The sequence below is a fragment of the Eptatretus burgeri genome, chromosome 12, assembly GCF_056783735.1.
Source record: "Eptatretus burgeri isolate ZD-2024b chromosome 12, Ebu_testis_v1, whole genome shotgun sequence".
In the NCBI taxonomy this organism is placed as follows: domain Eukaryota; kingdom Metazoa; phylum Chordata; class Myxini; order Myxiniformes; family Myxinidae; genus Eptatretus; species Eptatretus burgeri.
In genome coordinates, this window is record NC_140972.1 from 96,435,387 (window position 1) to 96,461,020 (window position 25,634).

The 25,634-nt window shown below is 42.8% G+C and overlaps 2 protein-coding genes across 13 annotated transcripts in view; one reads left to right on the plus strand and one right to left on the minus strand.

Annotated features, from left to right (window-relative positions):
* SFI1 (SFI1 centrin binding protein) overlaps positions 1 to 20,972 on the plus strand; it is a 135,947-nt gene extending 114,975 nt beyond the window's left edge. For 6 of the 9 annotated variants that reach the window (XM_085849003.1, XM_085849005.1, XM_085849008.1 and 3 more), the window contains 4 exons: positions 681 to 831; positions 1,714 to 1,933; positions 5,287 to 5,416; positions 19,294 to 20,972. In XM_085849003.1, coding sequence (XP_085705129.1) covers positions 681 to 831; positions 1,714 to 1,933; positions 5,287 to 5,416; positions 19,294 to 19,479 — 687 coding nt within the window. In that variant the 3' untranslated portion in view covers positions 19,480 to 20,972. The remainder of the gene's footprint in view (positions 1 to 680; positions 832 to 1,713; positions 1,934 to 5,286; positions 5,417 to 19,293) is intronic. The other 3 variants (XM_085849004.1, XM_085849011.1, XM_085849009.1) reach the window with 2 other exon arrangements.
* Positions 20,973 to 22,797: 1,825 nt separating this feature from the next.
* The window catches only part of LOC147016194 (uncharacterized), a 66,073-nt gene continuing 63,236 nt past the window's right edge, over positions 22,798 to 25,634 (minus strand). For 2 of the 4 annotated variants that reach the window (XR_015050056.1, XR_015050055.1), the window contains 2 exons: positions 24,751 to 25,626; positions 22,798 to 22,976 (listed from right to left, as the gene is read on the minus strand). Coding sequence is in view for 1 of the 4 variants with exons in the window: in XM_085849022.1 (XP_085705148.1) it covers positions 24,860 to 24,914 (55 nt within the window). In the remaining 3 variants the exon portion in view is untranslated. The remainder of the gene's footprint in view (positions 22,977 to 24,750; positions 25,627 to 25,634) is intronic. The other 2 variants (XR_015050057.1, XM_085849022.1) reach the window with 1 other exon arrangement.

Consider the following 25,634-nt stretch of genomic DNA (forward strand, 5'->3'; position numbering starts at 1 on the left):
CCCACACCCCCCCCCCCCCACCATTTCCCACACTTTTTACATGCACACCTACATGACCACACACACACACACACACACACGCACACTTCCATTCCACACCATGCAAGTCCTTGTTTTTCCTGACAATTAATCATTCCTAATTGTACACTACATGTGCTTCTCCAAACGTGTGATTGATGTCATAATAAAAGTTTGTTTGTTTGTTTTTCACTCTGTTTATGCCACACGGTGCATTGTCACAGCAGGAGGGAAATGACGAACTCACTTCGGTGTTTAACACTTGCTGAGATGTCTGTTAATGAAGAAAGTGAACGATCAATGTGTGTGGAATTACACGCATGGCACAAACATCTTCGCTTCTCCTTCCCCCCACACATTGCATCTTCATACATTTTGTTACAATTGCACGGAAAGTCCACACTTCCTCCCACTCACCTGTTGTGGATACCAACTTTGTGCACTTTGCCCTAAATGACCATCCTGTAGTTGTGTGAAGCATCCATTGTGCTTTGTGTGGAGAGAAGTCGTGCTTCGGACATTCTCTTTTCACACCATGGTTTGCTTTGAATGCTGTTTCTGATATTCATCCTCACAATTCGCAAACCCTAAAAGGGAAACTATCTCCTGCCCGAAAGCCATGCTAAAGGCAATGTCCCAGCCATCGTGTGCTCCTTCCGCAGGTCACGAAGATGACCTGCAAACAGCAAGGACGTGACATCTTTCAAACCGGACTTCATGGACCACCCCAAGCCTCGTTGCGTCTTCCACAGCAGCCGGGCCCACAAGATTGCCATTTTAGACGAGAGGAAGAATGTGTTGGTGAGACGGTCGGTAAATAATATTTAGATGCCCGTACTCTTTACAGATCTCAGGTCTTTTCATGAATCGTTGGGAAATGGTTCCATGCTCGAACCAATCCGAAACGGGCGACCACTCCAATGCAGGATACTACTGATTTGGTAGGAATGTATAGCTTGTTCAGGGTGCTGGTGATAACTCACATACTCTTCGTGAACGACACCGTGGGATCTTCGACGTCCACCAATTAATGTCGGCAGACGAGATGCCCGCTTAACGAGATGCTTAACGTCGGTAGACGAGATGCCTAACATCCATCAGAGGGATGGCACACCCATTGGTGCATCACCCTGCCTGTGAAACACCAGGATGACTGTTTATAATTGGGTCTGGATTCCAACCTGGGATAGATAGCTTAGAGTTGAGCGTGCGTACCTGAAAGCTGTCTTGTCACGTCATGAGACACTCGGGAAGGGGATACTTGATTGTGGTATTAATGTTCTGTGAACCTGAGGTTCTTATCTTGTATTGACTCATCAAAAAGACTCATCTGTCTTTGCGAGTAAATTATTGATTGGCACAGCCTTCGTGAATTTGTAATCCCACAGACACCTAAGGCCAGGCCTCAATTTGTGCTCTGTTCAACAGCATACTGTTTATGGTTATATTTTATTTTGTGAGAAATCCCAGTCGTACGTAGTGCCGAGTGTGCTGGACGGCATATCTGCCAGCATTACAACAAGCACAAGCACTCGGGAGTTGAATGTTTCGTAAAGAGCTGTGACTTTGTGCTGCTTGTTATCAACGCCTTATACATGTTACGCATGCGGGGAAGGTGACGTCAAACATTGTATTTAAATTTACATGATATGTATGTTGAATGTTAACTGCCTTTTCATTCTCTGTTTTGTGAAGCAAACATTTCAGAATTCTACAAGAATGAGGAACCAAGGCGCTGGGTTATGGATGAAGACAGAAATGAAGGAAAAAAGGCCCAGGGTTGTGGATTTGAGGATTCTCGTGACCAAGTAAAGGACGACCACGGTGGAGTGTCAGCTTGGCCTGTTGGTTTGAGGACCATGATGGAAATCCTGACTGAACTACAGACATTCCACGATACCCGCACTAAACTCAGGTACACACAATTCATTAAACGCTCTCTTTGCTTCTGTCCTGTGTGTGCACCAGATAGAAATCGGGTAAGTGACGAGCATGATGCCCCCCATGCCCCTATCCCTCAACATGTGACTCCCTCTGTTCTGTGTTTGCACCAGATAGCAATCGCTAAGTGATAAACATGATGCTCCCATCCCTCAACATGTGACTCCCTCCATTCTGTGTGTGTCAGCTCTTCCATGAGCCTTACAGTCCATAGAACAAAGGAATGCTTGATGTAATTAATTTGCTAATTTGTGTTTACTTATTTAATGCATGTATTATCTATATTATATACTGTCAAATAAAACCCCTTGATTTGCTGAAGCTGTTGAAGGGAGTGCGAGGAGGGGGTGGGAGCAAGGAGGAGGAAGTGGGGAGGGGAAGGGGGTGTTCTGGACTTTGTTTGGTCGTGAGACTTGAAAGGAAGGGGGATGGACTTGGGACTTGACTTGCATTTCTGCCGGCATTAGTACAGGATTGAATGGAATGGGGTACGTTAAAACTTGAAACAGCACGTTCAAACACGATAGCAAAAACACCCGTCACTTTCAAACAGCACGTTCAAACACGATAGCAAAACCACCTGTCACTTTCAAACAGCACATACCATTTTTAAAACAGCACGCACCATCAGGTCCACATCAGTAGATTACTCAACATCAATGGACCCACAACTTCAAAGTTGTGTCCAGACAGTCAGTCAACACAGCAATGCAATATCCTTCTTCAAACTTATTTAATTATTAATTTTATTTAAAGTATTACTACATTTGACTAACTTTAATCAAACATCACTTTATATGATAATATATTAAGCGATAAACACTTCACCTTGAAGACATGTCCATTACACAACACCTCCATCTAACCACAGACTCAAACTATCATTCAAATATTCAAACTGTCATTAATAACCGATTTTAACATGTTGTACTGCGTAACCTAGCAACCACCAATAAATTATATTAATACTTATTTATAATTTATTTTATAAATAATACGTTTATTTATTTATCTATCAATCTAAATACCTCCTATATTTAACACATCAATTTATTTAACTAAGACAACACGTTTATATATGTAATGTACTTCACTTTCATGATCACCTAACATTGTCTTGAAAGTCGATTTGTCATTTTATTTTCAAAAACAACAGCTGTGATGTGATTTACACTGCTGTCTGCTGTCTCACCATGACTTACAAACATTGGGTTGGTCTTTCCACTCTTTCCATCCATCCCTTCCCTCCATCCCATCCATCCATTCTTTCCCTTCCCTCCATCCGTCGATAGGGAACAGCAGGCTTGGCACCATGCAACACCGTGGGCCGCAACACAGGCAGGGTGGTCTATTTTGATCGATGTATTTTTGATTGCGTTTATCAGAGGGAAAGTGCAGAGTGACAGTGCGGGTACTTTTTTGCCGTGTATCGCCATGACTTGCAAACGAAATCCAAGCAGCTTGAAGAGCGCTCGCCAAGTGACTTAAGCACTCAAGCAAGCACTCCAATGAAATGATTGATAAGGAACCCCAAGCTTGTCAAGCGATTGGCAATGACCAATCGGTCGTATTAAACACTTTCCGCAAATGTCCAGAGTGTCAAACAATGTCCGAATCGGACAAATGAACACTTTTTGATTCAGCACTCAGAACTGCTCATCAGGTCAATTCCGCAGTTTAAATTTTGAAATTTGGAAACAGCACGCACTGTCATTTCTTCTTATGAAATGTAAGAATGAATTGTTTCTGTGTATTATTTTCTTTGATTGTTGTGCAATTCTATACTCCAAGGCCAATTGCCCCAAAATTTGTTCGACCCCATTGTGGTAACTTTGTAACACGTTCAGCGACACTGAAAAATTGCAATTCTTCATCAAATTGATGTTAAAATAAAAAAATAATGCCACTCTGGCCAATCGGCAGGGAAGTTGTCTGACACGTTGGCATTTCCGTCCGCGTTACGTTCGAAGGTGAATTATTTGTCGGGAATTGAACCAATTGCATTTAATCATATTCCGTATGGAGAATGGAAGTTAATGTGCAAAGGTTCAGTCTCCATTGAGAGTAAGCAGTCGTCACGTGATCTCATCCGACCTCAAACAAGGAATTGAGGCCATTCGGCCCATCATTACCGTGTTGCACTTGTAAGTTAATTCTTGCTACAGCTTTAAACCTCCATCTACTTCACGTTTCGCTCCAGTCTAAATATCCCGCTCTTGATCGGGTGACCCAGCTTGTATAATATAAGGCCATTAGTTGAGTGTAATGATTTGACAATACAAGAATAAACTTGATATGTTGTGAGGTTGAGGTTTGAGAACAGATTTGTGTGATTCCAAAAGGTTTGAGAATGTGAACGGTGTTTTTTTTTAAAGGAAGCATTTATGATATCCATAAACTCTGTTTATATGCAGTCTCAAATTCACATTGAAATGTTAACCTTCCATCACCTTCAAACACCGACATTTACAGATGGATATACTAGTGATGGATGTGAGGAACACGCACTCCAAAGCACGCACGCACACTTGGACAAGGCCTTACCTTACCCTCATCATATCTTTAACGATTTCACTTGGTCTTTCACCTGGAAAATTATCGACACCGAGACGGCGCCTTTTCACTCATTGAGCGCATCGGCGCAACGGCTAATCCACGTCCCAGGGCAAAAGTGTTTGGCAGCTCTGACGTTGAATTTGAGAAAAGAATCGGCGTTTATATTTTGCGGTTCAGCCATTTATCCTTGTTATCAAAAGCATTTTACCAAAGTGCTTTTATATGAGAGGAAACCTCGGCTAGGCCCTTTTGCAGAGATCTCCCGCGGTATCCGACGGGCCGCAGGACACGCCGAGCAGAAGTTCTCTGTCTCCGTCTGTCACCTACTGCTGTGAGCACACTGGAACGTCGTGAGGTTTTGCATTCTCTGAGTTTTCTTCGTTTGTTAACGGCTTCTCGTGTGTTTTATTCACTCGGCTATCGACGAAACTGCACATGGGAGGTTGTGGTGGAACTATGACCCTGAAAATTTTCCCCGAAACATTATGTTTGGGTTAATTTGTGTGAATGAAACGAACAATCACTTTGCCATCAAGACAACAAGGAAGTCTCATAAGTATGTGTGCCATCCTACCATTTGAAGGTTGCCGGCCATCCAGTGACACACTATAAATTCTCGTGCGTGGTGTTCTTCCTCTGTACTACCATTTGGTTTTCATCGAGGTTCCACCAGGCTGACCAAAATCAGCGATCTATGAGGATTGCTAAAAGCTGTGGGGAGATGTTTTGGACTTGCTGTGCTCGGTGATGAACCTGCCGGTGGTTGTGCAGGTCTCTACGCAGACAGAGCTTGCTGCTGCAATCCTGGCTCGATGGTTTTGAGTTCAGTAATGGGGAACGAGATCGTCGACCCGAAGGAGAAGAGCAAACGGCGAAGGAATTTAATCAGGAGCTGCAGGAGGTAGGACATGATCCATCGCTGTGCCTTACATTGCTTTCCGTACTGAGGGCTTCTCAGATACCTGTATCAACGATTATCTACAATTTGTTTGGAAGTCCTGAAGGGATGGACATGAGGGTGAATTTTGCAGTTATTGTTATTTAATTGTTGAATACATTAGGCATTTCTCGATCAAACGTGTTCCAGCTGTAATTTTCTTCTTCGTTTGGAGACAACCCAAGGCTGTGGGAGAGCATCATTGGCCGAGGGCACAGCTGTGCCACATATGCAGTGCCCACTGTAGGTTAGGGCGAAATTTGTAATTTGTTCAGGGTGCCGGTGATAGTTTGCATAATCTTCACGAAGGACACCATGGGGTCTTTCATGTCCAACAACTAATGCTGGCAGATGGGAATTCCCGTTTAATGTCCACCTGAGGGACGGCACATTGATGAATCTCTCTGCCTGTGAAACACTGGGATGACAGTTTATAATTTGGTCGGGAATCAAACCCAAGGTAGACAGCGTCGAGGTGAGTGCGTACTTCTCGGCCATCCTGTCCCAGAAGGAATGAAACTGAAAGATTGGTTTTGGTCGGTGTGTGAAGAGGTTTACATCGTTAGGTGAGGATGAGCTGTTGCATCGTTACTCATCGTTGTGATAAGTAAGGCTAGGCAGGAAAATAGAATTTCAGGAAGGGAAAAGTTAAATATATTCTATACCGATGCCAGGAGTTTAAATAATAAGATGGAAGAGCTTGAAGCCAAAGTAGATTGCGAGGAGTACGATATAGTTGCAGCGAGCGAGACATGGTTTAAGGAGGAGAGTAACTGGAGGACAGGATTAGAAGGCTACAAGGTGTATCGGTGTGATAGGAAGGAGAGAATCGGAGGAGTAGCAATCTGGGTAAAGGACAGCATTGTTTCAAGAGAAAGGGGTGACATTAAGGTGATTAAGGAAGGAATAAATGTTGAGGATTCTGTGTGAGTAGAGATTAGAGATTGTAAAAACAGTAAGATACTGGTAGGATGATTTTATAGGGCTCCGGGTGGGAAGGAAGAGGAGGAAGGAGGAGTACATGAATAATTCAAAATGGCATGTGGTAAGGGAAGAGTATTGATTATGGGGGATTTTAACTTGCCAGGGATAGATTGGGAACAGGGAAAGGGCAGAGCGGATGAGGATTTCCTAGATTTAGTCCAGGATTGCTTTTTAACCCAGTTTGTAGATAAGCCCACCAGGGGGAGTACAATGTTCGACCTCCTTTTAAGTAACGATCCCAATATGGTGGAGGAGGTGGAGGTTGGGGAGCATTTAGGAGCAAGTGACCATAACATTGTGTGTGCAAAGACTCTGTTGAGGGTTAGAGTTCAGGATAGTAGGGTAAGGCTATTAGATTTCAGGAAGGCAAACTTTGAGGGTATGAGAAGAGAATTGGGTGATGTAGATTGGGAGACTCTAACAACAGGAAAATCAGCATCAGAGACATGGGAAACTTTCAAGGAGTCAATGTGTAGAGTGCAGGGTCAGTCCATTCCAATGAGGTGTAAAACTCGAAGCAGAAAGAGACCAGGGTGGTTGAGCAGTGAGATAAGGAACGCTATTAAGAAGCAAAAGGTATTTATTAGGTTTAAAATAACAGGACTGGAGTTATATTTATATCACTATCGGAGGCAAGTTAAGAAAATAACTCGACAAGCCAAAAGAGAGCATGAGAAGGACATGGCTAAGAATATTAAACATAGCAGCAAGGCTTTCTTTAAGTGTAAAAGGGGAACAGAACAGGTTCGGACCAGTGTGGGCCCATTGAGGAATAGCACCGGGAGAGTGGTTCGTGATGAAAGTGAGATGGCAAAATACTTATTTAACAAGTATTTTGCTTCAACTTTTACCCAAGAACAATCAGGACAATTGCCAATAGCTGAGAGTATCTATCGAGGAGGTGAGGAAGGGCTTTTACAGAAGATCCAGGTTGGAGTGGAGGAAGTAAAGGAACCACAAGGAAATCTAAGAGGAGATTAGGCTCCGGGTCCAGATAATATGCACCTGAGAGTATTGAGGGATATGTGTACGGAGTGCTGTTGATTGGGGTGTTGTGTGGTGGACGTTGTGTTTTTACCCAAGCCCATGCCCGCTTCCCTGGGGAATAAATAAATAAATGAAAAACTACAAAAACAAAACAATTAAAAACATGTATATATATATATATATATATATATATATATATATATATATATATATATATATATATATATATATATATATATATATATATATATATATATATTTGTCATTTTCTTATTTGGATCTTGTGTTGATAAATCAGTTTGGTGTTGATGTGCCGCAAACATGATGGGCTGAATGACCTCCACCTGTGTCTAATTTCCTTGTATGTTTCCTTGTGTAATATTCCCAGGGATGGTTTGTGGGATCTTTGTGAGGTTCTTCTTCATCATTCCCATTGTTCCAATTATAGAACTCGATGCTCTTCAACTTCTTGAGGTCTTGATATTTTGTCATTTTCTTGATTTCTACATTATTTTGACTCAAATCACTGGGAACTGAAATCTCACAATCACTGGGTGCAATGCCTTCTTTTCCTTTTTGTACCTGAGTGCTGTGTTTTGTCGCAGTGCTTTGTTTTCTATGTTCACGCCGGATGGGATCTTTCAGGTCATACGTGAGCGTTATGTCCTTGGTTTCAATTATTGCTTTTGGTTCATGGTTCCATGCGTTTGGTGGAACTGGGATGTGAAATTTCTGCAGATGTGCTGGTGGATTACTCTACATACCTTGTTGTGCCTGTGTGTGTAAGTTTCTTTATACTTTTCACAATCTGCGAGTTATGTTCTGTTTTGAGTATTTTTTTTTTAATATTCTGATAGTTGGTAGCTTATGCTTTCTGTTTCTACATTGCAAAATCTACACTTGTCCGATTGGCTCAGTCCTGCTATTTTTTTTAAGCCATTCGTGGGCATTTATAATGACTTGTTATCCGTCCCAATTGAGCCGATCTCTTCTTAGCCGTTCCAGGTGATCCATCTTTGTCTGTCCCCAATCTGTCCAACTCTTTCTTATATTTCCCTGCTCTTTTGTTGTCACTATATATCTGTTGGTATTTCATCTTGTGTTTTTCTTTTGTTGTTTTTACAATTGTCGGGGCTGTATTTGTTGCTGTTTTGGTTTTGTGCATGACATCTTCTATACACACCTGTTTTTGGAAGCTTTTTGCAAGGTTGAGTGGGAGATCCCTTTTCTGGTCTGTCGTGTTCATACGTGAGCATTGGAGGCAGAATTTCATTTATGATGTCATAGGTCACATGGTTTAGGCAGCCTGATTGGATTGAAAATGAAAACCTTCAAAAATCTTCTTCTCCAGAACTGCTTGACAGATCGAGGGGAAACTTCACACACACACACACACACACACACACACACACGTTTCCTAAGCCAAGGGGATACAAAATTGTTCACAAATAATTGATACGTCACTTGGTCTGGCAGCCATGTTGGATTGAATGAAAATCTTAATAAAATCCCTTCTCTTGAACCGCTTCATCAATGTGACTGAAACTTAACAGTTATTATGTTGTCGTCAAGGGGAATATATGTTTTAAATTTCAGCTTGATCGACGCATGCTCTGGCAGCCAGAATTATTTCATTATTTTAATCTGGGTTATTTTTGAAAAAAACTTTTTTGTGCCTCTGCTGACGAAGTCGTCAGGGGCATTATGTTTTCCAGTTGTCCGTCTGGCTGTCCATCCATGCATCCATCCATGCAGCCATGATAAGTTTTTGTTACAACGATAACTTAAGAACAACTGAAGGGATCTCAGTCAAACTTGCTTACAAGTATGTATAATGATGTAAAAATGAACTGATTAGATTTTGGGGTCCAAAAGTCAAAGGTCAGAGGTCATGTTAGGTATAATTTATGTTACCATGCTAACTTGTGAATCAGTGATGGGATTTTGACCAAACTTGGTATAAGTATACAGCATGATGCAAAGATGAACTGATTGGATGGTGACATCAAGAGGTCAAAGGTCAGAGTCTGTGAAAGGTTTTCATTACTGTGATAACTTAAGAATGGCCGAAGGAATCTCATTCAAACTTGGTCCAAGTACGTATAATGTGATGTAGTGTGGGCGGAGGCATGTCCATCAACGTCACGGCGTCAAAGAGTGCCGTTCTCGTTCATTTTTTTTGGATTCTCCTCTTTAGTTTTGGGCTTTGATTTCCTCATTGCAATTGCTGAATCTGTCCTGGCTTCTTTCTGAGCATCTGCCTCCGTCTTTGCTTCCACGGTGGTGCTTGGGTTTTATTTGTGGAATCTCTTCTGTTCTTGCAATGTTTTGTTGTTACTTTTTGCTTGAATGAGTAGAGCTGCTGTTACATTCAACGTGTTTATTTCTTTCAGGGGGGCTGATTTTGGTAAAAAAAAAAAAAAAAATTGTTGAGATTTGTTTGTTCTGCTCATTAGTGTTTGTGTGTGTTTATTGCTGTGTAGTCGAATTAGTCGTGCTCTTTCTTCAGTCTTAACTTCAGTTTGGCTTCCGGTTCTGGGTTTGGAGCGTCGGCAGGTTCTCTCAGGGGTCTCTCCCAACGTTCTTAAAGTTAAGTCTCCGGTCGATTTTTGTACCGTTTAACTGTTTATTTTCTCACAGACTTGTTCACTGTGTGTTCCTAATTCGGTTTTGTTTTAAAACACGTGCTATTTTGTGAGTTTTCGTCGACCTTGTCTTACCGGGTTCCATGAGGCCCACCATCCTTCCCCTCAAGGTGGACGATCTTTTTATTTGTATATTTTCCCCACTTTCCCAATGGCCCCCATCCCTCCCAACTATACACTCTGTTTCTTGTCTTAAATTTAAATGAAAAAAAAAAACCCACCCATATCCACGACTCCTGATCCTCCTCCTCCTCCTCCTCCTCCTTAATCTTCTTCTTCATCTTCATCATCTTCTTCTTCTTAATCTTCTTCTCTTCACCATCTTCTTATTCACCATCTTCTTCTGCTTCTTCTTCCACTTCACCATCTTCTTCTTCTCCTTCACCTTCTTCTTCTTCTTCTTCTTCACCATCTTTATTCTATTTGAGCTGACCCACTCTCTCCATTACCTTCACGTTTTCTTCCTACAATCCTCCATTCCCGAGTCTTACCTCATCCCCAAAAATCCATCAAAAATTAATAATTTTCCTTGTATCCTTTCGCTCGAAACACCTCATGTAACCACGTGTCTCTCTCCACCCTCTTCCTGATATGTTTCATCGACCTTGCCTTCATACCTTGCCTAAAAAATCCAACTGTTACAGCGTTTCTTCTCTCCATTCTCTTAATTCTCCCTTACTGCATCCTTCAAGAAATGTCTTTAATCACATCTTCTTCTTCTTCTTTCGGCTGCTCCCGTTAGGGGTCGCCACAGCGGATCAACCGTCTCCATTTCGCTCTATCCTCCACATCTTCCATTGACACAACAACCACACGCATGTCCGCCCTCACTGCATCCATGAACCTCTTCTTTGGCCTTCCTCTTCTCCTCCTGCCTGGCGGCTCCATCCTCAGCATCCTTCTCCCGATATACTCCGCTTCCCTCCTGTGCACATGTCCAAACCATCTCAAACTTGCCTCTCTCACTTTGTCTCCAAACCGTCCTACCTGCGCAGTCCCTCTAATATACTCATTCCTTATCCTGTCCATCCTCGTCACTCCCAACGAGAATCGCAGCATCTTTAACTCTGCCACCTCCAGCTTCGCTTCCTGTCTTTTTGTTAGCGCCACCACCTCCAAACCATACAACATAGCTGGTCTCACTACCGTCTTGTATACTTTCCCCTTCACTCTTGCAGATACCCTTCTGTCACAAATCACTCCTGTAACTCTTCTCAACCCACTCCATCCTGCCTGCACTCTCTTTTTCACTTCTCTCCCACACTCTCCGTTACTTTGGACAGTTTATCCCAAGTATTTAAACCAATCCACCTTCCCCACCTCAACTCCTTGCAACCGCACCATACCACCACCCTCCCTCTCATTTACGCACATGTACTCCGTCTTACTCCTACTCCCCTTCTCTCCAGTGCGTACCTCCACCTCTCAAGGCTCGCCTCAGCCTGCTCCCCACTCTCCCTACAGATCATGATGTCATCCGCGAACATCATAGTCCATGGAGACTCCAGTCTGACCTTGTCCGTCAACCTGTCCATCACCATTGCAAACAGGAAAGGGCTCAGAGTCGATCCTTGGTGCAATCACCTCTTTAAATGTCTTTAATCGCATCTCTGACCTAAAAAAATTTAAAACCCCAGTTTGCGATGAGTGTTCACTTTCCATCAACCATTCTTTTTATCCAACTTCAGTGCCATCTCACCCCTCTCACCCCTCTCACCCCTGCCTCTCAAAGCAACCATCACACTCTTCTCCCTCCAAACTTCCCCTCACCTTTCTCAAAAACTCCCCCCTCACCTTTCTCCCTCAACTCTCTCCACTCACCCTTCTCCCACCATTCACCCCCATCACTCACCCTTCTCAAAGTTGCCCCCCTCACATCCACAAAGCTGGCTCCTTCCCCTGCCCTCAAACCTCCAACTCATCACTCCACATCCTCAAATCCTCAGCTGCCTTCTGCTCCCTCTCCTGCCCCCTCTCCCCCAGCACCACAGACCCTTTTCTACTCTTCATCCGGCCCCCTCCCCAAGCTATTCTGTAATCTCCCACACTCTTTCACCAACTCTCCTTACCTCCCCCCCCTCCTCCCTTGTCCTACCCTCCCACTCCCCTCCCTCTTCATTAACGGTATGGACCTCAAATATCCGGGGCCTTCGCTCAAACCTTTCAGATCTTTCCATACAGGTTGCCACTGACAAACCAGACATAATCTGCCAAACAGAAACTTTCCTCCCTGAAGACGTCTCTGACTCCCAAGTATCTCTCCCTAGTTACTCCCTCCTCCGGTGTTACAGACCTGAGCCTCGTCCTGGTGGAGGAGTTGCTCTCTTCATCAAAGACTCTATTCCTCACTCTCCATCCACTGCCCTCACTCCCCCACACCCCCAGGAATACCTCTGGCTACGGCTTCCCTCCACTCCCACCTCATGTTTATATGTGTGCTGTACCGTCCACCAAACAGTGATGACTCCATTTACACCTCACTATCTGAAAACATGGACCAACTTCTATCTTCTTTTCCAAACTCTCTCTTCCTCATATGTGGTGACTTCAATTGTCATCATTCCAGTTGGCTTGGTGTGGGTACCTCTCTCACCTGTCATGGCATTTCAGCAAAAGACTTCTACGACTCATTGGGACTGACTCAATCAGCCAACTTCCCGACCCGGATCTCAACCAATGGCACTCTTTCTCTTCTGGATCTGATTTTGACAAATTTCCCTGATAATATCTGCCGTTCTTCCTCCGCTCCAATCGGTTCTTCTGACCACGTCCTTTTCAAAGTGGACATCTCTCTAGCTGTTGGAGATCCACCTCAGCGCCATTGAGTCTGGGATTTCACTCATGCTGACTGGCAGGGTCTCCAAGCAGACATCAAACTTCGAGAATGGTCTCCCATCGCTACTTTCTCCAACAACAACTCATCCTGGGAATTCTTTCAAAGAAACTTGCACTCCCTCGTGCACAGATTTATCTCCTCTCGTCTTCATTTGTCCTACCCTTCCTCCCGCCCATGGTTCACTGAAGCTTGTGGCGAGGGAGTTGTCCTGAAACAACTTGCCTTTGCCTCATGGAAAGCAAACCCAACTGAGGGTAATCTCAGTTCCTTTCAGAATGCTTGGAACAAGTGTGTATCTACCCTCAGGAAAGCCAGAAAACAACATCTTTCCAATGTCAAGACTGAACTCTCAACCCTCTCTCCCTCCTCCAAATCCTGGTGGCATCTAATCAAATCTGTTTCTGATGTATGTTCCCCCTCCATCCCCTCCCTGATCTCAACTGGTCGCACTGCTGATACCGCACGTGAAAAGGCCTCAACTCTGTGTTTGCATCGAAGTCTTGTGTCTGAAACTCATCGCTTTCTCTACCCACCTTACCCAGTCACACCCAACTGTCCCTGGACTCTGTGTCCTTTTCTTCTGAAAAAGTGGAGTTTTCTGTCAAACCTCGACTCAGATTCTGCAACCGGTCCAGACGGAATCAGCCCACATGTCCTAAAAACCTGCTCATCTGCTCTTGCTCACCCTCTCTCTGTTCTATTCACCCTCTCATTTGCTCAAGGTCATCTGGCATCTGCTAGGAAATCAGCAAACATTACTGCCTTGCATAAAAATGGTTCAAAAACAAATCCCTGCAACAACAGACCAAGCAGCCTTCTCAAAATCATCCGCAAGGTTATGGAATACATCATCACTTCCGACATTAAATCTTTCCTCTTCTCCAATGCCCTGATTTCCGATCATCAATTTGGATTCAGACCAGGTCACTCTACCCTGGAAATGCTGCTTCTGCTCTCCCAACAATGGATGGAGGTCCTCAATGCCAGACATGAAATTAGAGCCATATCCCTCAACATATCACATGCATTTGACACGGTCTAGCACCCTGCCCTGCTCACCAAACTCTCTTCCGATGGTATCCAAGGCCATCTCCACTCATGGTTCGCAGACTTCCTCTCCTGTCACAGTCAACGTGTGGCCCTAAATGGAGTTCTTTCATCCCCTCTTCCTGTCCAGGCTGGAGTTCCTCAAGGCAGTGTTCTGGGCCCTGTTCTTTTTCTGGTTTTCATCAATGATCTCTCCGACTCTCTGGAAAATCCTCTTTATCTCTTTGCTGATGACTCCACCCTGTGTCTAAGCATCTGTCATCCCTCAGACCGGCAATCCGCAGCTTCTTCGCTCTCTGCAGATCTGGGTAAAATCACAAACTGCTCCAACACGTGGAACATGTCTTTTCATCCTGACAAATTTCACACTCTGTCTCAACGAAAGGACCGTTTGGAACTCCCCCCCCCCCCATCTACTTTCTCCACAATACTCTGGAAGAGGTCCTTTCATTCAAGCTTTTGGGTCTCACTGTCGACATGATCTTTACTGGGAAAGCCACATTTTCAACCTGGCCTACAAAGCCAGTCGTCGACTGGGAATCCTCCATCGTGCAAAGTCCTTCCTCCGCCCACCTGAGTTCCTGACCACTTTCAAAGCTTTCATCTGCAGCCTGATGGGTACTGCTCTCCCTTCTTGGCTGGTGCTCCTGCCTCTCACCTTTCTTGGCTTCATGCTGTAGAAACCAAGGCATTTAGGATCATTGGTATCTCACACGATGAGGCTGAGTCTTTGGGCCTCTCACTCTCTCACCGTAGGCAGGTCAGTGGTCTTTCTGTCTTCTACCATCTCCTCTCCAGTCTTGCCCACCCCCACCCCCCGCTCTGTCTGTGATATGTCCCCACCATATTTCTGCAGGGCACTCAAGGTCCACCAACAACACCCTAATCGTAAAACTACCAAAATCACGAATCACTGCTCACCTTCATTCTTTCATTCCTCTTTTTCCCCACCTTTGTAATAAACTCCCACACTCTCTTCAATCCCATTCTTCCCTCCAAGCCTTCAAAACAGATGTTCACCACCACCTCTTATCGTCCCCCATCCAAATCCTCGATCTTTTCTACCCCTGTTAATCCACCCCAAGCCCACCTCCATCAAATTCCCTGCTTTCCTTCCTGAAAGTCCCTGTAATCTCCATCTTGTATACCCTGTGTTCCCTGCCCCATCCCTCTCCCTTCCACAGATCTCTTAATGTCTCTGTTCCCCACTGTTTTGTCCTTCCCTCTCCCACAACTCCTGTCTCCTGCCCACCTTGCTGTGCATTGCGTGTTAGCTCTCATACGAATCTCGTCAATGTCCACAAAAAAAGCCAATTACTTTTTGAGGTCAACATCGGCCAAAGGTCAACAATTTAGTTGATATTTCTAAAAACCTCAATTTTCATCCGATTGACTTGAAATTTGAAGAGGACTTATATTTAACGTCACTGAATTCAACCAGCCAATTATTTTTGAGGTCAACATGGACCCAAAGGTCAACATGGCCTAAGGTCAACAACGAAGATGATATTTCTAAAATCCTCAATTTTCATCCGATTGACCTGAAATTTGAAGAGGACTTTTATTTCACGTCACTGAATTCAACCACCAATTATTTTTGTGATCAATTTCGGCCAAATGTCAACAATGAAGGTGGTGTTTCTCAAATACTCATTTTTCATCCCATTGACTTGAAATCTGAAGGGTATTTTCCACATCAGGTCATTGAATTGACCCAATTATTTTTTAAGGTCCACATAGGCCAAAAGATCAACATAGGCTGGATTTCTAAAATTGTCAATTTTCATCGATTCACTTGAAATTTGAAGTTGCATATTTGGTCATTGAATTCAACCACCAATTATTTTTGAGGTCAAATTTGTTTTTGGGATTTTGCCAGTATCGTGCACTGCACGGCGTCGTCTTCTTGTTATTTGCAAAATCGAAGATTTTTCAAGTATATTGGTCAGTCGATTTTGTTGTTCTGTCTCTGTCTGTCTGTCTGTCTGTCTGTCTGTCGTCTCCAGGTCACAATTTTAAACCGAGCTTCACAAAACTTCACCACGTGGTCGTGTTTGTAATAAGCAAGAAGCCTATCATTTTTGTGGTCAAAGGTCAAAAAGTCAACATAGGCCAAAGGTCAACAAATTTGTCAAATTTCTGAAATCCTTAATTTTCATTCGATTGACTAGAAATTTGAACAGGATTTTCAAATAAGCTTATTGAATTCAACCACCAATTATGTTTGAGGTCAAAATTGGCCAAAAGGTTGACATAGACCAAAGTTCAACATCTTAGGTAGTATTTCTAAAATCCTCAGTTTTTAGCCCTTTGACTTGAAATTTGAAGAGAATTTGCATATTTGATCATTGAATTCAATCACCAATTATTGTTAAGGTCGAATTTGTTTTGGGGATTTTGCAAGTATCGTGCTCTGCACGACATCTTTTCTTATTTGTCTGTTTGTCAATCGCCTGCAGGTCACAATTCCAAACCGATCGTCATGAAACTTTACCAAGTTGTAGACGTAGTCTCAACTGAGAAGTGTATCGATTTTGAGGTCAAAGGTCATCTTGAGGACAAATTTCTAAAATCGTCCTTTTTCATCTGATCGACTTGAAAGTTGAACAGGATTTGCATATTGCATCACTGAATTGGAAAACCAACTATTTTGGGTCAAAAGGTCAAAGGTCAACTCAAGGTCAAACTTCTAAAATCATCAATTTCTTAAAAATAATAAATTTTCATCCAATTGACCTGAGCTTTGATTAATATTGTCAATTTAAATCTTATAGAAATGGACAATTTGATGTATCCATTGCAATCTTTGGACGGAGGGGGGGGGGTGGATTCTGCAAGTATCGTGCTCTGCATGATGTCTTCTTCGTGTTTGTTTGTCTGTTTATTTGAGTGCAGGATATCTCATAAAGTTGTAGATGGATTCTGATGAAATTTGGTGGGAAGGTTGGTTGTGTTACAAGGAAGAACTGATTAGATTAGATTAGATTAGATTAGATTAGGCGAGAGCTGATTGGTTATTCCCTCCACTCACAGATGAGAGATGTGGGAGGGTCTTTCTCCATCATGTACGTATTGACTGGTTTCGACATTTGCATGTAGTACATGCTTGGGAGCCTTGTGGTATGCATGTGTGTCTGCACTGTTGCTGATTCACCAATGAGTGATGAAACAGGTCCAGCAGCTGATGGGGTGTGTGGCATTGGGATTTTCATGTGTGTGCAATTTGTAAATGTCTTTACAGTTGTGGATGAACTCTTGGAAGGGTTTGACACAGCAAAAGGCTTACTTTGGTAGCCTTTCTTGGTTGCTTTGTGCAGCTGCTTCGGCTGGCAGAGCATGGGAGTTGATTGACTATATATATATATATATATATATATATATATATATATATATATATATATATATATATATATATATATATATATATACACACACACTACCGGTCTAAAGTTTTAGAACACCCCCATTTTTCCAGTTTTTACTGATATTTAAGCGGCTCAAGTCCAGTGAATAACCTGAAATGGTACAAAGCTAAGTGTTAAACTGCCAGAGGTTTAAAAAAAATGTTTAGGTTACCAAAAACTGCAAAATAATGTAAATTTCAGAGTTGTTAAAAAAGGCCCTTCAGTGAGCAAGTAATGCGTTAGCAACTGCAGTTGTTCTGCAGCAATGGAAGTAAATTAAGCCTTGAAAGTTGATGCAAACAATTCCTTCCAGGTGTCCCAACTTTTGTTGATTAGGAACAAACCCTCTGTCTGTATAAAAGCAGTGTTGGAACAGACTATGTTTATACACCCTCTGAAGCATTATTTGGACAACATTGCACTGCAGGAAGTAGTATATTGCTATCATAATGGTGAGAAAAAGACAATTAACAAAGGAAGACAGACAGACCATTATAACCCTTAAAAGTGTAGGTCTTTCCTTCAGAGAAATTGCAAAGAAGCCAAGGTGTCAGTGAGTACAGTTTCCTACACCATCACAAGGCACTTGTAAACTGGAGGAAACTCTGACAGGAAGAGGTCTGGCAGACCCAAAGCCACAACACAATCAGAAGACGTTTCTGAGAGTCAACAGCTTGCATGATAGGTGGCTCACAGGACAGGAGCTTCAAGGATAGCACTGGTCGAAGTAAGGAAGTCTCAGTTTCAACTGTGAAGAGAAGACTTCGAGCTGCAGGTTTGACATGTCGAGTGACAGTAAGAAAGCCATTGCTGAGATGGCAAAATAATAAAAATAGGATTACCTGGGCCATGAAGCACCGCCAGTTTGACTACTGAAAACTGGAAGAAGGTCTTATGGATCGATGAATCAAAATGAGGAAATCTGCAGTTTATCACGCAGGATTTTTGTACGCCGTCGAGTCGGTGAAAGGATGGTTCCTCAGTGTGTGACACCAACTGTCAAACATGGAGGAGGAAGCGTGATGATCTGGGGCTCTTTTGCTGGATCCAGAGTCGGCGACTTGCACAGAGTGACTGGCGCCCTGAACCAAAAGGGCAACCACAGCATTTTGCAGCGCCATGCAATACCCTCTGGTCTTTGCCGAGTTGGTCAGGGGTTCATCCTACAGCAAGATAACGACCGAAAACATACCTCCAGACGATGTCAGAACTACCTAGTTTGAAAATAACAACACAGTAGGCTTCAAATCATGGAATGGCCAGCAGAGTCTCCAGACTTAAACCCCATCGAGCTGGTTTGGGATGAACTGGACAGAAGGGTGAAAGCAAAGCAACCTACAAGTGCAACACATTTGTGGAAACTTCTGCAACAGTGCTGGGAAGAGTTTTCCGAACAATATTTGATTTCCATTGCAGAAAGAATGCCACGAGTATGTTCGGTTGTTATATCTGCAAAAGGTGGCTACTTTGATGAGTCAAAAATTGAGATTTTATTTTGTTCAAAACGATTCGATGATTTCTTTTTTTATTTGTTCTACGCTTTAATTTCAGAGTACATTGAAACATTAAACTGCTTAAATTTCAGTAAAAACTGGAAAAATGGGGGTGTTCTAAAACTTTTGACCGGTAGTATATATATGTATGTGTATATATATATATATATATATATATATATATATATATATATATATATATATATATATATATATATATATATATATATATATATATATATATATATATATATATATATATATATTACTTATTTTTTCTTAATTGTTGTTTTCGTCAAGTTTATTTGGAGTACAAAGCGGATGCAGATGGGCTTTGCATACTCGGATGCTTTCTAGTTATCCTTTTGTTCATGAGTTTAGTTTCCCACTGTATACCTGGTGGTCAGGTGTAACACTGTCTTGCCTGACTGATGTGCGTGTGCAGTTGTACCAGAAACAGGAAGACTTGGCTGCACACGTGCACCGCGATTGGCCGAGGGTCCGAACTTTAGCCCTCCAAGTGCAGCAAATGCACACCCATGTGTCTCCACCAACCCTGGAGATTCCTCAGCACCTGCAAGGACCAACTGGGAGGCTACATTGCCATCACCCCGCCACCGAGCCAAAGTGAATGAACAGTCGGTCTTTACAAAGGACATCATGTGACTGTCAGTGAAGGTTATCCGCCAGGCAATGAGAACGAGTGGTGTTTGAGAGAGCGGGCCAGACACATGCTGGCCATATACAGATGGTCTGTCATGGTTCATGTGTTACGTTGTTGCCATAAACATCAAATCGATGTTGTACAATGAAGTCTTTATGTTGTGGTGGACTCGAACAGGCAGTGAGTACATTGGAATGAGAGAATGAACTATGTGGCATTTTCGGTTCATAATGTATTTTTTTATTTATTTTCAGTGTAGAAGGCTCATGGAGCTTCAACATCAATTATGTAGAGGATAAATACATTTTGACACATCAGTGTACCTTATATGGATAGATAAACACTGTACGGGATTTCACTGTGGGATCCCAACAAATGGACCAACCAGCACTCGATGGGATATGACCACATGGAATCCCAGCAGACTAACCAGCACACCACATGGAATCCCAGCAGACTGACCAGCACACCACATGGAATCCCAGCAGACCAACCAGCACACCACATGGAATCCCAGAAGACCAACCAGCACACCACATGGAATCCCAGCAGACCAACCAGCACACCACGTGGAATCCCAGCAGACCAACCAGCACACCACATGGAATCCCAGCAGACTAACCAGCACACCACATGGAATCGCAGCAGACCAACCAGCACACCACATGGAATCGCAGCAGACCAACCAGCACACCACATGGAATCCCAGCAGACCAACCAGCACACCACATGGAATCCCAGCAGACTAACCAACACACCACATGGAATCCCAGCAGACTAACCAACACACCACATGGAATCCCAGCAGACTAACCAGCACACCACATGGAATCCCAGCAGACCAACCAGCACACCAGATGGAATCGCAGCAGACCAACCAGCACACCACATGGAATCCCAGCAGACTAACCAACACACCACATGGAATCCCAGCAGACTAACCAGCACACCACATGGAATCCCAGCAGACCAACCAGCACACCACATGGAATCCCAGCAGACCAACCAGCACACCACATGGAATCCCAGCAGACTAACCAACACACCACATGGAATCCCAGCAGACTAACCAGCACACCACATGGAATCCCAGCAGACCAACCAGCACACCACATGGAATCCCAGCAGACCAACCAGCACACCACATGGAATCCCAGCAGACTAACCAACACACCACATGGAATCCCAGCAGACTAACCAGCACACCACATGGAATCCCAGCAGACCAACCAGCACACCACATGGAATCCCAGCAGACGAAGAGAAAATGTGGTTTTTTTTGTGTAATTTTGGTGGTGTTTTCTTTTCATGTTGGCTGGTGGTCTTTGTACTTCACTTTGTTTTCCTCTTGAACACGACCTTGTCGAGCCTGTTTTAACGTTCTTTTCATTCCACCAACATCATTCATCACTTTATTTGCTGCTACAAATCAATAATCAATAAATGTATTGTCCGATCGATTTGATCACGAAGGCAGTCATTTTGTACGATGTCGGAGAGTGCGCTCGTACTCTCTATGTCGGGATGGCACAGAAAAAAAAATTCTGCCCCATCTACTCCATACACAACTGAAGTTGGAGTATCTTCTCTAATGAGTTGCTTTGACTACATATGAGAACATACCTGGTCTGGTGAGCTGATTGTCGAGGCAGGGATGACTTTTCAGTTCTCCAAACCATGGAAAAAGCAAAAAAAAAAACTCCGAGATCGGCCAATATTATGCTCATTCATAATAATATTCATTGATAAACGGTGCATTTGTGAGCTGCCTCTATCAATGGCAATGACTCTAGTACCATCTGGCAGAGTTTTACTTTGTGCAGCATCCTTTGCTATCATAATTTTAATATCCTGAAATTATTCCATGAAAAACTGCATTCCTTTATGAAGGAATAGGCAGGGATCAGGAGTGGGTGTGACTACGACTGTCAATCAGCCTGATGGGGGTGGGTCCACTAGATACATTTGCCCTCGTACCAATATATGGGTGTAGTTGAGGGTGGAGTATTATCATTTATCAGGAAGTTGGTGATAGCCCATACGACTGTATTTAGAATGTTGATCGTCTATAAAGTATGTACAGTAGCATTACAATTTGAGCACGTCTATAAAGTTTTAAATAAACGTTTGTAAATCAGTCGTAGAACATTTATATTTTGAAACAAATAAATAAAAACATTTTAAACTAGAAGGGTACCCGGACTCGGTAGGGCGCACACCTCCACCATGTAATACCTGATCCATGAGAACATATCGGGCCCAGTACATTTTTGAAATATCATGCTGTATATCCAGGGCCAGATTAAGACGTTGCGGGGCCCTCGGCCATTTTAAATGTTCAAGGCCATATCCATTGCTCGATTTGTCTCTTCACATTCAGTTCTGTTGAGATTGGCAAAGGTTTCATCCGAAAGCCACAGGTGTGGGGCCCCTTCAAATGGTGCCCGAGCCAATGGCCTGACTGGCATGTGCCTTTATCCTGGCCCCGATTGTGCGATGAACCCTTGGTGCTCGCCTTACCTCCCTGGAAGTTCACCAACATTTAAGCGTCATCTGGAAAGTTTGTGGCTACCTTTTGTGGGATTGTAGTGTCAAGGCTCTCATGACTCTCCATTTCATCAGGTGGGAGACATTATATTGAGGATTACTGTGCTGATGAACTGCCACAGTTGTAAGATGCCATGAACAACAGGCACCGGGGAAAGTTGCGTGGAGGAATGTTGATTCTTCAGAACAATGCATTACCATATATGATCTTGGTTGCAACGACTGCAGCAACCAAACTCTGACTCTGACTTTGACTTTTAACTGCTTCTCCAGATATTATATTCTGTCGATCCAGTTCCTTTATGTTTCTTCCTGTTTCCCACGTTCAAGGAAGACCTCTGGAGAAACAGTTTTTGTGAGAATGAGGAAATGATTTCAGAGGTTGATAACATTCTGAAAAAGCAAGGCCATGCTGTTTACAAATCTCCTTGATCAAGATGCAACAGAGATGGATTAACTGCAATTATCTCAAGGAAGACTATGTTGAAAAATAAATAATTTTTTTTTTTTTTTTTTTTTTTTTTTTTTTTGGTCAGGCTAGAAATTGAACACCCGTCGTTGAACTGGAATAACTGAAGAGTGGAGGTTTGGATGAGAGAGTGAAATGAGAAACCAAGGAAGGAGAAGCATGGAAAGAACCCTCATTCAGGAATAGTTATGAGAAGAGAAATTTAAAATAATAATAACAATTAATGTTTTAAGGACAGGATTTGAATTGTATCTTGATTGAAGTTCTTTAGATGGAATCTGCAGGTGTGTTTGGTAAGCTGGTAGGGGTGAAGGATGTTGGGAAAAAACGAAGTGGATTTCTGATTGACCAAGTCTTTGAGTCGATGAGGTGGAGGAGACCATGGTCACAGTTCAGACTGGAGATGATTCAGCAGAATATTTGAAGTCAATCCAGATGTTGGCAGCAGCTAAATGGAGGGGAAGAGACGTACATACAATGTTCGAGTTGAAATGTGTTTGTGGAGTGACAGTCACACATGATGTACAGTCATAAAGTCATGCATGATGTACAGTGATAGTCATGCATGATGTACAGTGATAGTCATGCATGATGTACAGAAATGATGTCACATATGATGTACAGTAAGTCATGCATGATATGCATTAATGAAGTCATGCATGATGTACAGTAATGAAGTCATGCATGATGCACAGTAATGACGTCATGCATGATGCACAGTAATGACGTCATAAATGATGTACAGTAATCTATTCATACATGATATGCAGTGATGAAGTAACACATGATGTACAGGAATGAAGGCACACATGATGCACAGTAATGACGTCATGCATGATGTTCAGCAATCGATTCATACATGATATGCAGTGATGAAGTAACACATGATGTTCAGCAATGAAGTCACGCATGATGTACAGGAATGAAGGCACGTATGATGCACAGTAATGACGTCATGCATGATGTTCAGCAATCGATTCATACATGATATGCAGTGATGAAGTAACACATGATGTACAGGAATGGAGTCACGCATGATGTACAGCAATGAAGTCATGCATGATGTACAGGAATGAAGTCACGCATGATGTACAGCAATGAAGTCACGCATGATGTACAGCAATGAAGTCACGCATGATGTACAGGAATTAAGTCACGCATGATGTACAGCAATGAAGTCACGCATGCTGTACAGGAATGAAGGCACGCATGATGTACAGCAATGAAGTCACGCATGATGTACAGCAATGAAGTCACGCATGATGTACAGCAATGAAGTCACGCATGATGTACAGCAATGAAGTCACGCATGATGTACAGCAATGAAGTCACGCATGATGTACAGGGATGAAGGCACGCATGATGTACAGGAATGGAGTCACGCATGATGTACAGGAATGAAGGCACACATGATGTACAGTCAGTCATGCATGATGTACAGAAATGACGTCACATATGATGTACAGTAATGAAGTCATGCATGATGCACAGTAATCGATTCATACATGATATGCACTGATGAAGTAACACATGATGTACAGTAATGGAATCACGCATGATGTGCAGTAATGGAGTCAAGCATGATGTGCAGTAATGGAGTCAAGCATGATGTGCAGTAATGGAGTCAAGCATGATGTGCAGTAATGGAGTCAAGCATGATGTGCAGTAATGGAGTCAAGCATGATGTGCAGTAATGGAGTCAAGCATGATGTGCAGTAATGGAGTCACGCATGATGTACAGGAATGGAGTCGCACATGATGTACAGGAATGGAGTCACGCATGATGTACAGCAATGAAGTCACGCATGATGTACAGGAATGGAGTCACACATGATGTACAGGAATGGAGTCACACATGATGTACAGGAATGGAGTCACACATGATGTACAGGAATGAAGTCACACATGATGTACAGGAATGAAGTCACACATGATGTACAGGAATGAAGTCACACATGATGTACAGTAATGATGTTCAGCAATGAAGTCAAGCAGTGAACGATAAGGGTTAATATGTGCAGTTCCCTTCATGATTGGCATTGATTGCATGAATCAGGGAGAGACTTCACCTGCTTGAGGGATTCACTCAACTTATTAAATTCTCTACACTTGGAATTATTTAGTTCTCATCACGATATTTTGAACAAGGAAGTGACAGATTGACAAACATGGACACAAAAAGGATCCAGGTGACGAAATAATCCATCGAGTGTTTACCGTACCTTAGTTCTGGAGACTGTTCATTTGAAAAAGGTTGAATCAGCCATCTGCATGAGCCTGGTGTATCGTCTTGCATTTCTGGAGAGCTTGTATGATGGAGTGATGAGGGAATCACTTCCAAACATGGCATCTTCCTCTCCAGCAGCCATAAATATGACTTCGTCCTCTACAAACACATCAACAAAAGGAAGTCAAAACCACTCAAGAACATTGTCATCATAATCTCCATCATTGTCCTACCTTCCAACACAACCCTGGAATGAATATCCATCTCTCTCCATCTCTCTGTTTTTCCCTCTCCCTCATTTTCTACATTTCAGTTAATGTTTTATTTCACTTTTCCCTCCACTTTCACATCTTGATTTTCTCCATCAACAATTCTCACTGGACTTACATGAACGTTTAGTTTCTGTCACCTTACAAGGAAATTTAGGCAATTTGGTCCATCATTCCTGTGCTTCAGACAGAGCCCACAAATCCCCACTTACTGTCTGAATTAAAATAACAAAACCTCATCTGATGACGAAGAAGTGAACCATGATGAAGTGCTTCATGGAAGACAGCTCAAGTCATCCATCGCTGATTGAAAGTGGGTTTTTTTTTTTTAATTTGATTTTTCAAACAATTAATTTTATTGAACATCCAGGTGTTCACAATGACTTCTGTGTGGATACATTAACACTCATAACAGACTTCCACCGATTGTAAGATTTGTTTGGTGCTCGTCTGGCTTCGAGTGAAGCAAAATATTAATTTAGACAAAGTTTGGAATAATTTGTAATGTAAGGTGAGATTCTTGGTAAGTTACGTTCCATCTGGTGGGATGGTTTGACGTATGACGGTGGTGGAGGAGGGAACGGGCGTCTCTTCTGAGGGATCTTTGGAA